This window comes from Ascidiella aspersa, chromosome 3 (assembly GCF_963924565.1).
Source record: "Ascidiella aspersa chromosome 3, kaAscAspe10.2, whole genome shotgun sequence".
Classification (NCBI taxonomy): Eukaryota; Metazoa; Chordata; class Ascidiacea; order Phlebobranchia; family Ascidiidae; genus Ascidiella; species Ascidiella aspersa.
Window position 1 is genome coordinate 32,855,371 of NC_139449.1, and position 16,787 is coordinate 32,872,157.

At 37.3% G+C, this 16,787-nt stretch overlaps 2 protein-coding genes across 2 annotated transcripts in view; one reads left to right on the forward strand and one right to left on the reverse strand.

Annotated features, from left to right (window-relative positions):
* The first annotated feature begins 390 nt into the window (after positions 1 to 390).
* Positions 391 to 2,164, forward strand: LOC146162560 (uncharacterized). The gene is made up of 2 exons (XM_083384666.1): positions 391 to 613; positions 870 to 2,164. Exons 1-2 carry the CDS (start codon positions 421 to 423, stop codon positions 1,013 to 1,015), a joined length of 339 nt encoding a protein of 112 aa, XP_083240792.1. The 5' UTR covers positions 391 to 420; the 3' UTR covers positions 1,016 to 2,164.
* Positions 2,165 to 6,393: 4,229 nt separating this feature from the next.
* The window catches only part of LOC146162561 (zinc finger protein 236-like), a 30,299-nt gene continuing 19,905 nt past the window's right edge, over positions 6,394 to 16,787 (reverse strand). Inside the window, exons 30-42 of the mRNA XM_083385235.1 lie at positions 16,605 to 16,644; positions 15,295 to 15,536; positions 14,099 to 14,239; positions 13,674 to 13,791; positions 12,774 to 12,955; positions 12,245 to 12,353; positions 11,640 to 11,799; positions 10,932 to 11,113; positions 9,995 to 10,266; positions 8,902 to 9,097; positions 8,330 to 8,428; positions 7,846 to 7,992; positions 6,394 to 6,820 (exon numbers count right to left, since the gene is read on the reverse strand). Coding sequence (XP_083241361.1) covers positions 6,689 to 6,820; positions 7,846 to 7,992; positions 8,330 to 8,428; positions 8,902 to 9,097; positions 9,995 to 10,266; positions 10,932 to 11,113; positions 11,640 to 11,799; positions 12,245 to 12,353; positions 12,774 to 12,955; positions 13,674 to 13,791; positions 14,099 to 14,239; positions 15,295 to 15,536; positions 16,605 to 16,644 — 2,020 coding nt within the window. The 3' untranslated portion in view covers positions 6,394 to 6,688. The remainder of the gene's footprint in view (positions 6,821 to 7,845; positions 7,993 to 8,329; positions 8,429 to 8,901; positions 9,098 to 9,994; positions 10,267 to 10,931; positions 11,114 to 11,639; positions 11,800 to 12,244; positions 12,354 to 12,773; positions 12,956 to 13,673; positions 13,792 to 14,098; positions 14,240 to 15,294; positions 15,537 to 16,604; positions 16,645 to 16,787) is intronic.

Below are 16,787 nucleotides of genomic sequence, written 5' to 3' on the forward strand. Positions count from 1 at the left end.
TTACTGAAATGGCAATATAAAAGGAACTGGAATCAACTTAAAACATGTAGGAAAGCGTTATTCCATATCAAATGGTCTCTAATCGTGCGCAAATAGTTGTATCAACAATCTTCCAATTGAGCAAAAATCAGATTGTTAAAAATGCTTAAATCCACCCTTGAAATGGCACACCATGGTTGTTAGTTTAATCACAACCTTATGCATAGTCAGGGTGTTTGTGTAGACTCTGTACTGTCCAAGGTTAGTGTAGTATTAAAAACGCAACAAGGGCGCTTTTCAAAAGGTAGAACTTTTTACCAAAATGTTTTTTATTGTTTTGCAAAGCCGGTTTATTACGTTTTATGCAGCGTCATCATTTTCTCATCCCAACTTTTGTTGACATGCAGATAAGTTAGCATCTACCCACAGAAATCTAGCAAAATGTACAAGTTTGTCTTGACCTGCCTTCTGTTGGCTTGTACTGGTTACTACGCTGTGGAGGGACTCAATTGTGTTGATGGCGCCGGTTATCCAAACGTTGATGGCATCGGTTATGCGCACATCGAAACGTTCGACAAAGCTTGCACAGGAACAAACCAGAGATGTGCTAGAATGGAGACTTTGATCGGCAGATGTCAGTTCTGCCTTGATTGTTATTTGATTAGCTATTTATTTATTATTTTTTTTTCTCAATTGCCTGTCGTTTAAGTTTAAATTAACCTATACATTGTGGACCGGGGACGGATTCCAGACTGTTGCAATCTCTTGCTTGTATCAGCCAAACATTGACAACATTAAAACCAATTTTTACGAGAGTTTCAAGCATATGTATTTTTAGAAAATCGAAAAAATTAAGTGCTATAAGTAGCACATTTTTTTGTATTGCACAGCTAAAAAAATTCGATTCGACGTTATGCAATGCGCCAACCAGACATTGTGCGAAACGCTGAAAAACCCGGCTACTTGTCAACAGGCGGTCATCACTTCTCACTCACCAGAGAAAGCAAGGGTAACGTCTGATTCAAATAGCGGGTGAGTGAACATTTGAAACGGTTTGATAGGGTATGATTTGGTACGAGATATTGATTTCAAAGTGCCTTTAGTTTAGTTATCTAAAGCAGTTTTTTCTAACTCTTTTAAACCATAGTATACCGAAAGCCATGGCAGACTAACCGAATCTGTTGATCTATGATGGAAGCAGGGCAGGCTAGAAAAACAACTAGCCTGCAGTGCGGTTTAAACGATATCTCAGTTGTCGACACAGATATGTTTGAGCATGTTTCTTTTAAACCAGTGGTTTAACTTTTTTGAGCGCGACCCAAATCAGAGTTTTTTGAAAATCTCACGACCCAAGCCTCGAACTTTAAAAAATGTATTTTTCTGACATACATGAAATAGAAAAAAAGACAGAGACAACCAGATGTAGTGTTCTACACAGTTCGAACACGTGGCCCTCGGGCCACAAATGGCTCGTGAAAGAATTTTGTGTGGCCCGCGAAGCATTCGGGTGAGATCAGTGTTTTTTTAAGGTGTTTTGGGGCAAACGGTCCCCTAAATTTCTCTAGCGGTTTCCCAAATTTTGGACTTGCAACTTTTTGGTATTTAAATGGAACACTTGCGGTCTCTTAAAACTACTTAGCGGTCACCCAAACCAAAGACCACGGCAGTCTGGAGGTTTCTTTGACCCGCTTCTACTCTTGCGATGCGCGTATATTATGCGCATTGAAAATAGATCGCATTGAAAGAAACGAAACTATAGCTCCCATTGAAAGTAACGAACCCATAGCTTGCATTGAAAGAAATAATCCTATAGCTCGCATTGAAAGAAACGAACCTATAGCTCGCATCAAAAAAAGAAACCTATAGCTCGCATTGAAAGAAACGAACCTATAGCTCGTATCAAAAAAGGAACCTATAGCTCGCATTGAAAGAAACGAACCTATAGCTCGTATCAAAAAAAGGAACCTATAGCTCGCATTGAAAGAAACGAACCTATAGCTCGTATCAAAAAAGGAACCTATAGCTCGCATCAAAAAAGGAACCTATAGATCGCATTGAAAGAAACGAACCTATAGCTCGCATAGAAAAAAACGAAACTATAGCTCGCATTAACAGAAACGAAACTATAGCTTGCATCAAAAGAAACGAACCTATAGCTCCCATTGAAAGAAACGAAGCTATAGCTCGAATCAAAAAAAGAAACGAAACTCTAGCTCGCATTGAAAGAAACGAAACTACAGCTCGCATCAAAAGAAACGAACCTATAGCTCGCATCAAAAGAAACGAACCTATAGCTCCCATTGAAAGAAACGAAGCTATAGCTCGAATCAAAAAAAGAAACGAAACTACAGCTCCCATTGAAAGAAACGAAGCTATAGCTCGCATTGAAAGAAACGAAACTACAGCTCGCATCGAAAGAAACGAACCTATAGCTCGCATCAAAAGAAACGAACCTATAGCTCGCATTGAAAGAAACGAAACTATAGCTTGCATCAAAAGAAACGAACCTATAGCTCCCATTGAAAGAAACGAAGCTATAGCTCGAATCAAAAAAAGAAACGAAACTATAGCTCGCATTGAAAGAAACGAACCTATAGCTCGCATTAAAAGAAACGAACCTATAGCTCGCATTGAAAGAAACGAAGCTATAGCTCGAATCAAAAAAAAAAACGAAACTATAGCTCGCATTGAAAGAAACGAACCTATAGCTCGCATCGAAAGAAACGAACCTATAGCTCGCATTGAAAGAAACGAAACTATAGCTTGCATCAAAAGAAACGAACCTATAGCTCCCATTGAAAGAAACGAAGCTATAGCTCGAATCAAATAAAGAAACGAAACTATAGCTCGCATTGAAAGAAACGAACCTATAGCTCGCATCGAAAGAAACGAACCTATAGCTCACATTAAAAGAAACGAACCTATAGCTCGCATTGAAAGAAACGAACCTATAGCTTGCATCAAAAGAAACGAACCTATAGCTCGCATTGAAAGAAACGAAACTACAGCTCGCATCAAAAGAAACGAACCTATAGCTCGCATCGAAAGAAACGAACCTATAGCTCGTATGGAAAAAAATGGACCCATTGGTCGCATCAAAAGAAACGAACCTACGGCTCGCATCAAAAGAAACGAAACTATAGCTCGCATCAAAAGAAACGAACCTATAGCTCGCATCGAAAAAAATGGACCCATTGGTCGCATCAAAAGAAACGAACCTACAGCTCGCATCAAAAGAAACGAAACTATAGCTCGCATCAAAAGAAATGAACCTATAGCTCGCATCGAAAGAAAAATGGACCCATTGGTCGCATCAAAAGAAACGAAACTATAGCTCGAACTGAAATGGATAAGTTTCTGGTCAGGACCTCAAGTTGCGAACAAATATTACACAATTTTCTCAATTCTAAAAAAAAAAAGTTTATCAGTGACTAAGACAGCACTATAAAAACGCTAGTCCAACAGGATTCTGAGGTATATGTGTGTGATACGAACTAGCAGAATAATCGGCACTGGTCTACATTCCTACCACAACGCACATTATTATTTGGGTTAGGGTTCGGCTACTCGACCCTTTGAGAACCACTGTTTTAAACCATATTACGTTTTTCCATTTCATACCAATAGACCTCATCACGCTAGTATAAAAAACGCATCACGCTATCTTTAAAAAAGTTTTTATTAAATAGGTTGCAGTAAAGTTTTATGTGATCAGGTGAGGTCCCTGGATTTTTGTTTGTCAGGAATACACTGAGTATTTCATAACATGACGTTTTAAACATGTAAAAAAACACTTGCCGTTCTCGTGCGAACGCGTGCGCAAAATTCAGCTGAAAAGCCTTCTTATCGGTAATATTGGCTACTTTTAAATTAAAAAAAAACAACTTTTGAGCATATATAAGAGATTCGCATATTAATGGAATTTAGAGTCTACAGAAATTGCCATTCGTAGAGTTTATGAGTCACACGGCGCAACATGCATGTCAAAAGTATGACGGTAAGTCTGCGATGGCTTTTCCAATGATATCTTTCAGTAAAGTATAGGTAACTACTAATTTTCTGATGTATTTACGGATGTAAACTGTGTCTGCTGTAAATTGTGTTTCGGAAAATTAAACTTTATAAAAACGTTGTTGGCAACATTGTAAATCATAACAAATTTTATCAAATGTAACTACGTGTTGTTTAACCGGTCCACTTCACCTAATGCTAATTTATAAGTATTTTTTAGCGAAAACAAATTTGCATCTTACAGAATTTTTTCTGCAACAAAATACTATGTTTCAATAATTTCAAGTAACGAAAACTGAACCACTTTCCAGAGCTTGTGAGGCAGCTTGCTGTATGACTGACAATTGCAACTCAAAAAGCGTTGCCGAAATCAAAGCCATGGCGACAGCAGCCCAGTCAAGTACGTCAGGAACAGTCGTTCCAACAATGCTAACCACGTCAGCATTCCTGTGCTTCTCTTCTGTTTATGCCAATTCGTTAGCTTAAAACTTTGCAACGTTTGTCCGTTACACAGAATGTATTTTAACCGTTCATCTTCTAAATCCAAGAAAGCACATGCTTTGTTACTATAATTGCCAAACTAGGCGTAATGATTAGTGACACTTGCTTTGTAGTGTGCTGTCGAATTACAAACTAAAAAAAAACAAAATTGAGATTCTAAAATTACAAACCTTCTCCATCATTAAAAATGTATATTTCTGTTAGTTTGCTTCATTTTTCTTTTAATCGAGTCTTATTGGAACTGAATTATTTGGTGAAAGGTGAAAAATAATGGATTAAGTGTATTAGTAGAACCGTAAATTAAATACACTAGGGTCTCACGAAAAGCAAAGTTTGTAATAAAATTTAAAATACTAAACTGCTTGTAAAAAGCAGCAAAGCGTTTTTTGATTGTCACAAATTATCAATGTAATTGCACTAATGAGTTATTTTCACGACATATGCCAAAGACACATTGTCTCTGCTGACAATTGAACTATTTTTGTTGCCTGGTTAGTGAATTGGAGTTTACCGGTTAAAGAGGTTCTCGCTGTTGGCACTGTAGGGCGTGGGTATTTCTTTTAACAAAAAATATTTATAATCACACACACCATTACAAAAGTACAAATTTCCCCACATAATATATTAAAAATAGGACCTCTAAATCATGGCTTATACTTTTATCCAGGGTTTGTCGTCTGTATATAGGTAACCAAAATGTGAATGAAAAATCTATTAAAACTATTCTACACTTGGTTTCCAACTTCATTGGAAAAAATATGTTCCATAGTGGTTTAGGAAGAAATGTCATCCACTCTACAAATATGCCCCATGCCCCCATGCCATATATTTGAATCACTGCAAGTTTAACTACTTTCTAAAAAAAATCAGAATATTGTAAAATGTTCTTACAAAGAAATGCATACAGTGCTAACAGCAAGAACCTTCTTACTGCAATGATCACTGACAATGATCCAATAATATGAGGTTATATTACGAAGCGGTCCATACATAATATAAATAAGATACGTGGTCAAAATTAATTTGGAGATGACAGTGTGAGAGAGTTGAATACACCACCACTAGATTTAAAGCGGAGGATTATTCCAGAAATGGTAAACTAGGAATATCCAACAGAACCAGTTTAATAACGGAGGACCACATCAGTAGGAAACAATCAAAAACGTTATATAATACTATTACTGTTTGGTAAAGTTGCGAATCATACCCAGTCATGTAAAAGGGCTATTAGAATTGTTACAGAAGCAAGCAAGACCGTTTGTTGATTTGAAAGAAGAGAGTAAATGATTTTTTCCAATATAAACTCCCGAAAACTCAACGCATAATCTGAATCAAAGCAGAATTTCATGTCATTTGCAGTGACAGGCAATATTTAAAACTTTAAATTTACTGTTTTTAAAATTTTCGATTTTTAATCTGGCGCAATTAGTATTTAAACGCAGTCTCCTGCCTCTATATCCATCTGCAGTGAGTCTTTATCTTCCATACACATTAATTTTAAAGTCAGGTTTGACTTGAAAACCATGGATTAAAGGCAATCCGAAATTTTGCCTTTTTATGAATTTTTTTTTTGAGATCTTCGGCAAAAATTCCAATTTTAATACTACTGCAAATAAATATTAAAATGCAATCTATGCAGATTTACTGTACTTCAGTTATTCCATAACTGTCTAAAAAACAAGAATACGGTCACAGCAAAAAATATGGATTAAACATAACCTAAAATTTCGCATTTTTACTCGATTTTGCGATTTTCGGCAAAAATTCAACTCGATTTCCTCACACCAATACATGTTCAAATGAGCTTAAACTTTGTATTTTAGGTGTCTATCTATCAAAATCCATATAAGGCAGGTGGATTTGAAAAAAAAAAGTGTTTTCGCGATCAGAATTATTTTTAATTTTTTTAAAAATAATTTGTTATCCTCTAGTTTCTTGTAAAAATTTGCGCTGCACAACCTGCACAAGTTTCATTACCGTTCGTTCCATAAAAAGTTATTGCCAAAAATTCTCCGAGTAGAAATACACAATTTTTTTTTTACAAATTTTTTACACGTTTCTGTCAAATCCAGATTGAATTTTTAAATGTGTTTTAAAAAAAGCATAGGACAGCGCAGAGTACTAGACACCAAGCGGTTTTAGCCTTGCAAGTAACACTGAAAAACATGTATATAGCTGTATGCCGAACATATTACGACTAACCAGATGACATGGGCGCTACAAAGTTGTTAAGGTCGTTGTTAACTTGCTGAATGAGCCCACTGCTTTCCGAATCCAGATGCAATATCTGATCGTTGTTTACAGAAAAGGTGGGTAGCGCGAATTGACCCTGAAGCAAAGAACATTGTCAATAAATTAAAAAAACTGTGCTTACCTGACGTTTTAAGAGATTTTGTTCACATATGAGTCTTAAGGGTGCTGCCATTAATATATTATACAATTTTTTTATTAATTTAACGACAGTCAGGTGGCAGTCTGACGACTGAATAATACATTGTGTCGTGACAACATTTACAGCGAGTAACGCAACAGTTTTCAGGAGAAACATTATGAACAATAATTTAAAAGTATACAAAAGGAAGGGTTTTATATTGAAACCTACAAAAAGTTAGCAAGAAATAATGTTGTTTGTAAAAATTAGCTTCTTTCAAACAAATACGATTTCAACAAAAAAGTTACACTGTAAATAACATAGAAACCAAATTAATATCCAAAAGCTTTAAGTGCCAAATTGTGTTTTTTAGAAAAGCGAAAGGCAAGACAAATTAAATACTTGAATCAAATATAACTCCTAACAATCCCCAGTAGACCGTCTCTTTTAAAAAAAGTTTTTTACTACATTAAATTTAATTACGAAAAAATGTGTATATTAACTACCCATTGTATACTGGTTAAACTAATTTGACATTATAAATTATATTGTGTTATGCACCCAGCTAACAATTTTGTATAACCTTTTACGATTAGATTAAAATTAAACTTAAGAGCATTTTGTTTTTTCCTAATCAGATTAGAATTCAAATTACAGAATTCTTCATATTTTAAACTAGAGTTTGAACATGAATTACATTTCATTTATTCACAAATCATTCAGTTTAATCGCAATTTATTCTCAAGTATTTTTTTGGTTTCGACTAAGAGACTAAAAATGCTGTTGGTCAGAGTAGCCTTTTTAGTAAAATCTGAATTAGATTAGAACTAAAATTAAAGCACACAAGCGATTCACAAATTTGATTAGAATTAGACGCATTTTGCTCTAATTCACTGAATTGGATAACTAGAATTATCTAGTTGCCTGGGTGCATCCAGATAACCACAAACAAGTCTGCAAACAGCCATTTCAAAGGCGTTCACCTGGTTCGGAATAAGGTCAGTCGAGTTGAAGGTCAGTGTCAGTTCAGGTCCGTTTCCATTCCCGTCCAACGCGTGAAGTTTGTAGGTGGTCGGTTGGTTAGGGGAAGTACCGCTTATGGGAAGGTTGCCGAGTAGTTGTTGCATCGCCTAAGAATAAGGCATTGACATTAATAAGTTCGAATTTAAATAATTATTCCCCAAATTAAGAATATTTTGTTTTCAGAAACAAACTCAATAAATCTAACATATAAAACTACCTCAGTCGGTGAAAAAATAGCAAAAAAGAATTGCCTGAAAAGTATATTGGGTTTTATTTTGTCGCTACAATTTTATTTTGTCGCTCGCGACGGCTTGGTAGCAATAATTTTCACTTAAAACAATGTGATTTTTCTTTTTAACAACCGATAGGCACGAAATGGCGATAACTGATAAGATGAATTTAAAAGATTAGTTACTGCTGAGTTAAAAGTACTACGCCAGGTACCTGAATGAGCGAAGGATTGTTAAGACTTAGCGGCTCCGACGCTTTGCTCAGCTCTGTCAAGTTTCCTCCGTCAGACAAAACGACAGGGCTTTGGAAAATCTAAGGACAGACACAAGTAGCAACAACATTTTAAAGCACACTTCATTAAACCTGCACAGCTTAACTAAAAAAAAAACTTTTAAATCGAGCTAACTATTTTATATTATTTTTAGGCAATACTTAAACACAAAGTAAAAAAAATATAACTTTTTTGCCCCAACATTTTAAAGCACATTTCATTAAACCTGCACGGCTTTACTAAAAAAAAAACTTTTAAATCGAACTAACCATTTTATATTATTTTTAGGCAATACTTAAACACAAAGTAAAAAAAATATAATTTTTTTGCCCCAAATTGGACTCGGAACTCGACCAAATCGGACACTTGACCATGGTACATTTCGACAGGGTCTCGGGACTAGGGGGTTCGATTTGGGTGTTAAATGTTTTGGCCGGAGCCGGACTCGTGTTCAATTTTATTTAAACCGACTCCGCTGCCGTGTTTTGTGTACAACTACAGCACAAACTCCTACCTGCTGAGTGATCCCAGCCAAGCTCGAAGGCACAGCGATGTTAATCTCGGGGAAAGATCGCTGCTGCTCGTCGCTCGATGGCGCCACCGAGTCGTCCTGTGTTGATTGGCTGAGCGGCTGGACGCAGAGGCTGTTGATTGGCTGGATGACGACGTTGGGGGCGGGCCAGTTGCCGGATTGGTTGGTAACGTTTGACCTGATTTAGACAAGAAACAGAAAATTCATTTAAAGGGTGAATATAATGCTTAATCGGTTAGAATAGAAATATCAACACAAAATTTAATTTTTTCACGATCAACACAAATGAATTCCTAGCCATAGCTGAGTTTATGAATATTTTACCTTTTTGTTTAATTTAATGATTTACAAAATATAGGGCGTACATTTGTTTCAATTTAGCAATACGTTTTCCCTTTGAAACGTGTTATCTGCTGATTTGACTTTTCTACTGAATGGCTGGTGTTTATTGTAATACAGTTAGTAAACGGAAACATTTATGCAGTTTTTGGACAGGAAAAATGCATATACGATCGCAGCTATTTCCCCCCAAAAAAATATTCCAAACCTTTCGAACAAATCAAAGGTATGCGACCGAGCATGTAATGATATTATTTTACACTTAACTTGAACCATGGTTATAGGTTAAAGTTATATGTTTAAAAACAAAAACAAAGTAACCAAAGTTACAATGTTTAAACAGGGTCCCAAAACAGTTTTATGAAAAAATTAAAAAAAAATTTATAGACTTTTTAAAGAAAAATTATAGCCTTTTAAAGACCTAAAATTGGATCGCTCAACGTTTTTTGAATATAATTCGAAAACAAAACGGCATAAGTGCCATGGTCAATACAATAAAAACAGCTAAAAGTTGGTTAAACCGCACTTGCTAAACACAACTTAAAGCGGCTTTTAAATAAACTTTAACACTATTAAAACACTTTTGAAAAAACGCAGGGATTTGTAAGGTATTTTAACTGCGCAAATCAATTCGAAGACATTGTAAGACTTTGTGGCAACTCTGGTAAATGCCGCACCACGGTTTAAGCCAAATCGATTTTATCTATCAGATACGTAGAAACCGAAGATTACTCACATCAGCTGTTGTTGCTGATTCGGTTGTGCTTGCAGCTGCAAGTGTTGATTTTGTTGTTGTTGCTGCTGGTTTTGCTGCTGCTGGATTTGCTGTGGTTGTTGCTGTTGCATATTGTGTTGCTGCTGTTGTTGAATTTGCTGTTGTTGTTGTAACTGCTGGCTCTCTTGGATGGTTTGCTGCAGTAGCTTGGGGTCGATCTGCAGCGTAATGTTCGGGTCGTCCGTGGCCAGTTGAAGGTTTTGACCTTGAGGCGACGTGACATCACCTCCATCCTGGGAAGGAAATGCAATGATGGCTTCGTTTTCCGAAGTCAATAAAGTTAGTCATTTAAATACTGCGAGGTCATACTTATTTTCTGGCAGCGACCAAAGTTGGCAGGGAAAACGAAGGAAGAAACACCGCACTACTTTTTCCAGTGACTCGTGTAATCGTTATTAAATGGCGAAAATATCATTTTTCAAGTCAAAATGGGCGATTGGAGATATTTGCATAACACAGAGAATATATATATTGTCTTCCTCAAAGGACCAAACTTAAAATAACAAAAGTTCATTTATGTATGCTTATTTAAGCATGTTATAGACTAGGCTAAATAACTTTGTTGATTACTACCATTTCGCGGTAGGAGCTCACCTTTTGGATACTTGTTAGTGTTTAACAATGGTGTTTAACTTACACTAATGCTGCTTCTGTTTTTAAAGACATTGTTTTGTATGCATTTACAATTCTATTTGAATAAGATATGAATCCACATGGGTAAGTCATTGTGTTATTCATAAATTCCTGAACATATAAGACTTCAGTATCAGATCGGATCTACTAGTTTTTAATTAATATAATTAAAGAACAATAGGGGGTAGGGTGCAGCCTCCAAAAATTTGCACTATACATTAGGAAAACGCCCAAAAAATAAATTCTTTATATACTTCAGCGTTACCTGGAACAAACTAGTATTTAAGAAACTCTCCATGGGCAAGGTCAAAGTGACGTCAGGCCACACCACGGTCGGTTGCGTTGACGTGGCGATCGTTGATTGGACGCCGCTCAACTCCATGGCAACCGCCTGCGTGGAAACGGGAAGACTGGAAGGCGGTTGGACCTGGGGCGGTAATTCGATTTCTGCGAAAAAAAGAAGTTTTTACAAAAGGGTGATTTGCGTTTGTACTTGTAGTATTTTTCTTTAATCCCTTGGTGTTGTAACATTTTCGTAGAAACTGAAAAAAGTGTAAGATATAGGGATATCCCACACTTGACAATTTATTTGGATACCGACATCCGATATATTGGACAAAAAGTATCAAGATCCGATGCGATACCAAATGACGCTAAAATACTATATTTTTTGTTTGATATTGGATCGGCGCCGATACAACCCTATTAATGAACGAGTGCTTCGGGTATGGGCCCCGATCCGGCATTATCGGACATCCCTAGTAAGGTATACTCAACGTTTTAGCCAAAATATAGCTAGATGACCTCATTACCGTATGATCAAATAAGCAAAATTGTTCAAAATAAAAATCGCACAAGCCGAGTATCGCATAGTTTCTTATGATATTTTTCAGCATAGCTTGTTGGCTCTGGTCCCATATTATCGGCCAACCTTAATACTGATACCAAAGACAACCAAGTATAGGCCACTCACCAACTTGCTGCTGTTTCTGTGGCGTTCTGTCAACCTTGCTCTTGTTGGGGTAGACCAGGTGGACGGTCATGTGGTTCTTGCGGTGACCCGAGGTGCGAAAGGTCATCGGACAGTGCGGGCACTTGTGAGGCTTGGCGCCGGTGTGCAGTCGCATGTGGACCTGCGCGTTTTTGAATGATGCACACTTGAGATTACCGCCTGTGACGTCATAATGGCCGTATACAAAGTGGTTTGGGGCGTATTTTGTCATTAGAGAAATAGCGCTTTTGGTGCTAGAAAAAATTAAAAAATGCAGGTATCGAAAAATTACGCGTTAATACGTAACACCTGCGTCAAAAAATTTAAATAATACATAACCGGGTTACCGGGTGTGACGTAACATTGCTTGTGTGATTTGGTACAGACATGTTAGGCTCAAAAATCCTTGTTGCCTGATTCAAAGAATTGAAGTCAAATGTGATGCTTATTCTAATCAAATTTGTGAAGAAAATTGCTTGTATGCTCTAATCTTAGTTAGTTCTAATGTAGTCTTTAAAATTTTCAAAGTTTGCGACAGTCCTTGATTAATTATTAAGGATGCATTTTACATTTTAGCTTTTTCTTACCTTGAGACTTGACTGTGTGGAGTAGAGCATGTCGCAGATATGACACCTATATATCTTGCGTTGTAGGTGGGAACGCTGATGGCACACGAGGGTGGATTTCACGCAAAAACTGGGAACACAAAAGCAAATATAGTCAAAATATTGTGCGGAATATAGCTGACACCAAATATGACAAAACAAAAGCAAAAAGTTGTCATTCAAGGTTGAAATTAATGGTAAGAAGTCAGATGTAAGTATTAGTTTTAATGGGCCACAAGCATGCCAGGGCTGCAGAGTTGGTTTATTCGGCTGAAGTCCAAAACAGACTATAATTTTCGGGTCAGTAGTCAAAAAGGATAAATTTAATGTTATTTGAATTATACGTTTGTTCAATTAATTAAAGCTATTACCGTATCTCAAGTATGTAAAAAATCGGTTAGTAATATCGGTATTGGTAAAAAACATAAAAATCGATTGTCGGAATCGGTTCAAAAACGTGATAACGGCCGACCCCCCTCTATACACAACACACCAAGCTTACACAACTCACGATTTGTCGCACACGTTGCACTTGAACGGCTTGAGCCCTGTGTGAGTTCGCTCGTGTCTAGTAAGGTCGCTTGGCTTACGGAAGCTCTTGGGGCAGTAGGCGCACGCGTTGGCGTGGATCGGTCCGTCCATTTCGAACTCCTTGAAACGACCGCGCTGGTTGCCGGCCTGGACGTTCGACACCTGCGGTTTCGGAAAAAAACACGTGCTGTTTTTTTTTTTTTTTATTAACGATTGTCAGTTGACTTTTTTAGCAAAACGACATTTGTGGCTTGAAAACGGCGGCTAAAGTAAATAAAATATATATAAAGAGATAAAACACCTTTGAGTGTAAAGAAAATGCAAAAGATCTTTGTAACATGGCGTTCGTGACCTGAAAATAAATTTGTTTTAAAGAACCCGATTAATCTTATCGGTGAAATCGGTTTCAAACAAATAATATTAAAAAAAAATACTTCACGCGTTTTCTCATGAGATTTATAATAAAAAAGGAAGACTGGCAACGTAACATTGAACAGATACTTCGGAGCATAATAGTTGGAGGTTGTAGTAAGACGTAATGAGAATATCAAAGCCCATACAGAAATATAGGTATCATTTTGGACGTTTCGAATAATTCAGCATTCGTTTTCAACATTTTGCAGAATAAAGATATATTCGAAACGTCCAAAATTATACCTACTTCTGTATGGGCTTTGATATTCTTAATACGTGAACAGATACTCATCTAGCAAAAAGGTTACGTCCAACTTTTTTATTGTGCGCAAGTCGGCTGAAACATCGAACTAAACCTAATGGAAACGCCTAATAAACAAGCAAGGATAAAAATCTAAACAGAGATTTTCGTAAAAACAAACTTATGATTTAATAGTTACATTAGGACAACAAAAAAATTCCCTACCACATCCTTTTCTGCCACAGCCTTGAGCAGGATTCGTTCGGACAAAGTCATGTTTTGCTGGGGATCTGTTCTCTCGAGAATCTCGCTCTGCTCATCCGATAAAAGGTAGAAGCCGGTTCTACATAAAATACAAGCACATAGTAACTAGATTTCCTTTTGCAATAGGCAAATTTCAACAACTTAATAATTGCTACAATACTGTTCGTCGTATATTGAATCGTTTCGCTTTAATTCCTAACTAATAGAATAAATTTGAAAAAAAAACATCGTCGATTTGTCGAGAATAAAACATCTAATGAAGGACAGAAAAATACATATTATTCTGGTAAAACCAACCGGAAAAAATCGTCCGTTTTTTGCGCACGTTAATAAGGAATGTCATATTTTACTGTACTTCATCAAAAAGGAACGACGAGTAATCTTACCGCTTCCTCTTGCCCCGTTTCACGGTCGAGTCCCTCTTCCTGTAAGCTTCCCGAACTTCATCTTCCGGATGTCGCATCACGTGATCCTTCAGCTCATCATGGTCGTTAAAGACGAGATCACACACAGCGCAGGTCCTCTGGCTAAATGGTGGACGAGTGTTGGTTATACTAGTCGTTATAACACTATGATTGATAGACATACCATTTTTATCGCTAGGTTTGGTTTTCTTTAGGATTGATATACGCCGGTAAAGTATGTCGGTGCTTGTCTTTTGAATTAATTCGTTAGAGTCGAAATCGAAAAACCGCGCACGTCCTTTGGCTGAATGGTGGACAAGTGTTGGTTGAACTGGTCGTCATATAACTACAACCAACTTAACACAAATTTATGTTGTATATCAGTGTTCCTCTGTCTGAATGGTGGACGTGTGTTGGTTAGCTCTGGGGTTAAATAACTACAATACCAGCTTTAGCATATTTTTATTGTAGATCAGTGCTTCTCTGGCTGAATGGTGGACGAGGGTTGTTTAAACCAGTCGTTCCAAAACTATGATTTGATAAAGCGATTTTTTTCGTTAAAGACGAGATCGCACAGCCAACAAACGCGAAGTAAAATGACATTTTTCTTTTCTGTGTCATTTTACTCGCGTCTTGTTGACCGTGTGTGTCATCCAAGGTATAGCGTATCCTTTTATTATGTATCTTACGCGACATGCTACACGCGACACGCCTAGTCTATCGTTCTGGTGCCGAGCGGTCATTCGCTCGGTCATTGGTAAATACAAGCGGACGTGTACACTTCTCTGGCTCATCTGGCCACAAGGCGCCGAACTATGTTTTTTACAAGGGGAAGCACAATTCAGTGTAAAAGGCGCGACCCGGTCGAAAACAAAGTACCACCATTTGGTAGCAGCAGTGTCACACGAAATCGCCGCCTTGTGAGACACTATTAAAAACCCAGATGACGCGGATCCTTACGCGCAATTAAAATACGCGCTCATTAATAGTTTCGATGACGAAGCATCAACGCTTACAGAAACTTATTCGACATGAAGATCTGGGCGATCACAAGCCTTCTTTCCGAATAGTCAGCCGAAACATTGAACAAACAAAACACTTTCGAACAGTCGCTCTATTCCGTTTGTTGTGATTAAAAAATTAAAACAATGCAAACTAAGCGACCAATCAGAACTCACGCAAGCGTCACGTGATGCTCCCGGTGCTGGCTGAGCGACACTTCGCTGCTGAAGTAGACAGAGCAGTCGGGACAAGCCAGTCGCTTCGAACTGTCGTGCGCCAGCATGTGCGACACTAGCGAGTCCTGCGACTCCAGACAGTGGCAGCATTTTGAGCAGAGAAGTGACCGCGAGGGGGCGTGCCGCTCCTCCTGGTTGTGCTTGGTAAGCTCGTCTTGGGAACCGAAGTAACGCGAACAGCCCTGGGCGAAAATGGCATAGGTTTTTTTTGGTTTGGACGGCGAAAAGTCATGCTTTGAAAATACGAAATTGCTCGATTTTTTATTGCTACGGTGCTGGGTAAAATTTGTTACACGTTGTTTAAACTGAATGTGGGAAAAAATAAATGTCCTTGACATTGCAGGTTAATGACGACAATGCCTTCAAACGGGAGCAAATATTCTTTAAACTTTTCAGCCTTGGTCAAAGTCAGTTATTTACAAGCTCTTAAGAAAAATATATTTCTCCACAAAATAAGCCATTATCAAACTCTACAAAAAAACAACAATGCCAAACCATAACTGATGAGTAGGAAATTAAAAGTAAAAGAAAATAAGACGTTGTTTATGTTCGGGTTTTACCAAGTATTAAATCAATAAAGCCACTTTTGACTGTTCCTTATACATTCAACTGCATTTGTCACAAAAGCCTCTAAAACAGTGGTTCTCAACCTTTTTAGCTTATGGACCGGTAGAATTTCAAAACAAATTTTGCGGACCGGCGGACCTTCATAAATCAAATCGACACAAAATTTATTTACGACACAAGTATGCAACTTGGAAGCAAAGAACGGAAACTTCTATTCAATGAGCGATTTGTTGATGCTTTTTTGATATCATAAGTGTTATACGTGGTTCTATTGAAGTTTTTCACATACAACTGGTCTTAAAGTTTACAACCTAAACCAACTGTACTTTTAAACAGTTGGGCACAACACTTCAGCATTGTGACGTACGATAAAGTCCAGAGTAAAGCATTATCTCTATGTTACGTCGCTACAAATTACGGAGCTGACGAAGTTCTAAATTTGATCTTCAATTCTTCAACATCTTGCTTTTTGCAATTGAGATATAAATTTGTAATCTATTTGGCGAACCGGCAGGAAAGTTGAAGCGGACCGGCGGTTGAGAACCACTGCTCTAACACGCACCTAAAAAGCTGCTTATACAACAAACATTATCTATTGCATTCCGCTACATTATATATACTCAAACTTCAGTAGTAATTTTAAATCAAATCGCAAATTATTTATAAAAAAAAATTAGACTCACGGTGCATCGAAAGAGGGCTGGCACTTTTCCAGTGATCCCACTGTAAAAAAGTATAAACAACGGCGTTAGCTGGAAATCAAATTGTTAGATTATGCGAACGGGATAAATTAAATAACATAATCTCCTGCTGAACCTCTTCGTATGTTGCACATAATCACATTTCACCTAATATTGGTTTGCTGG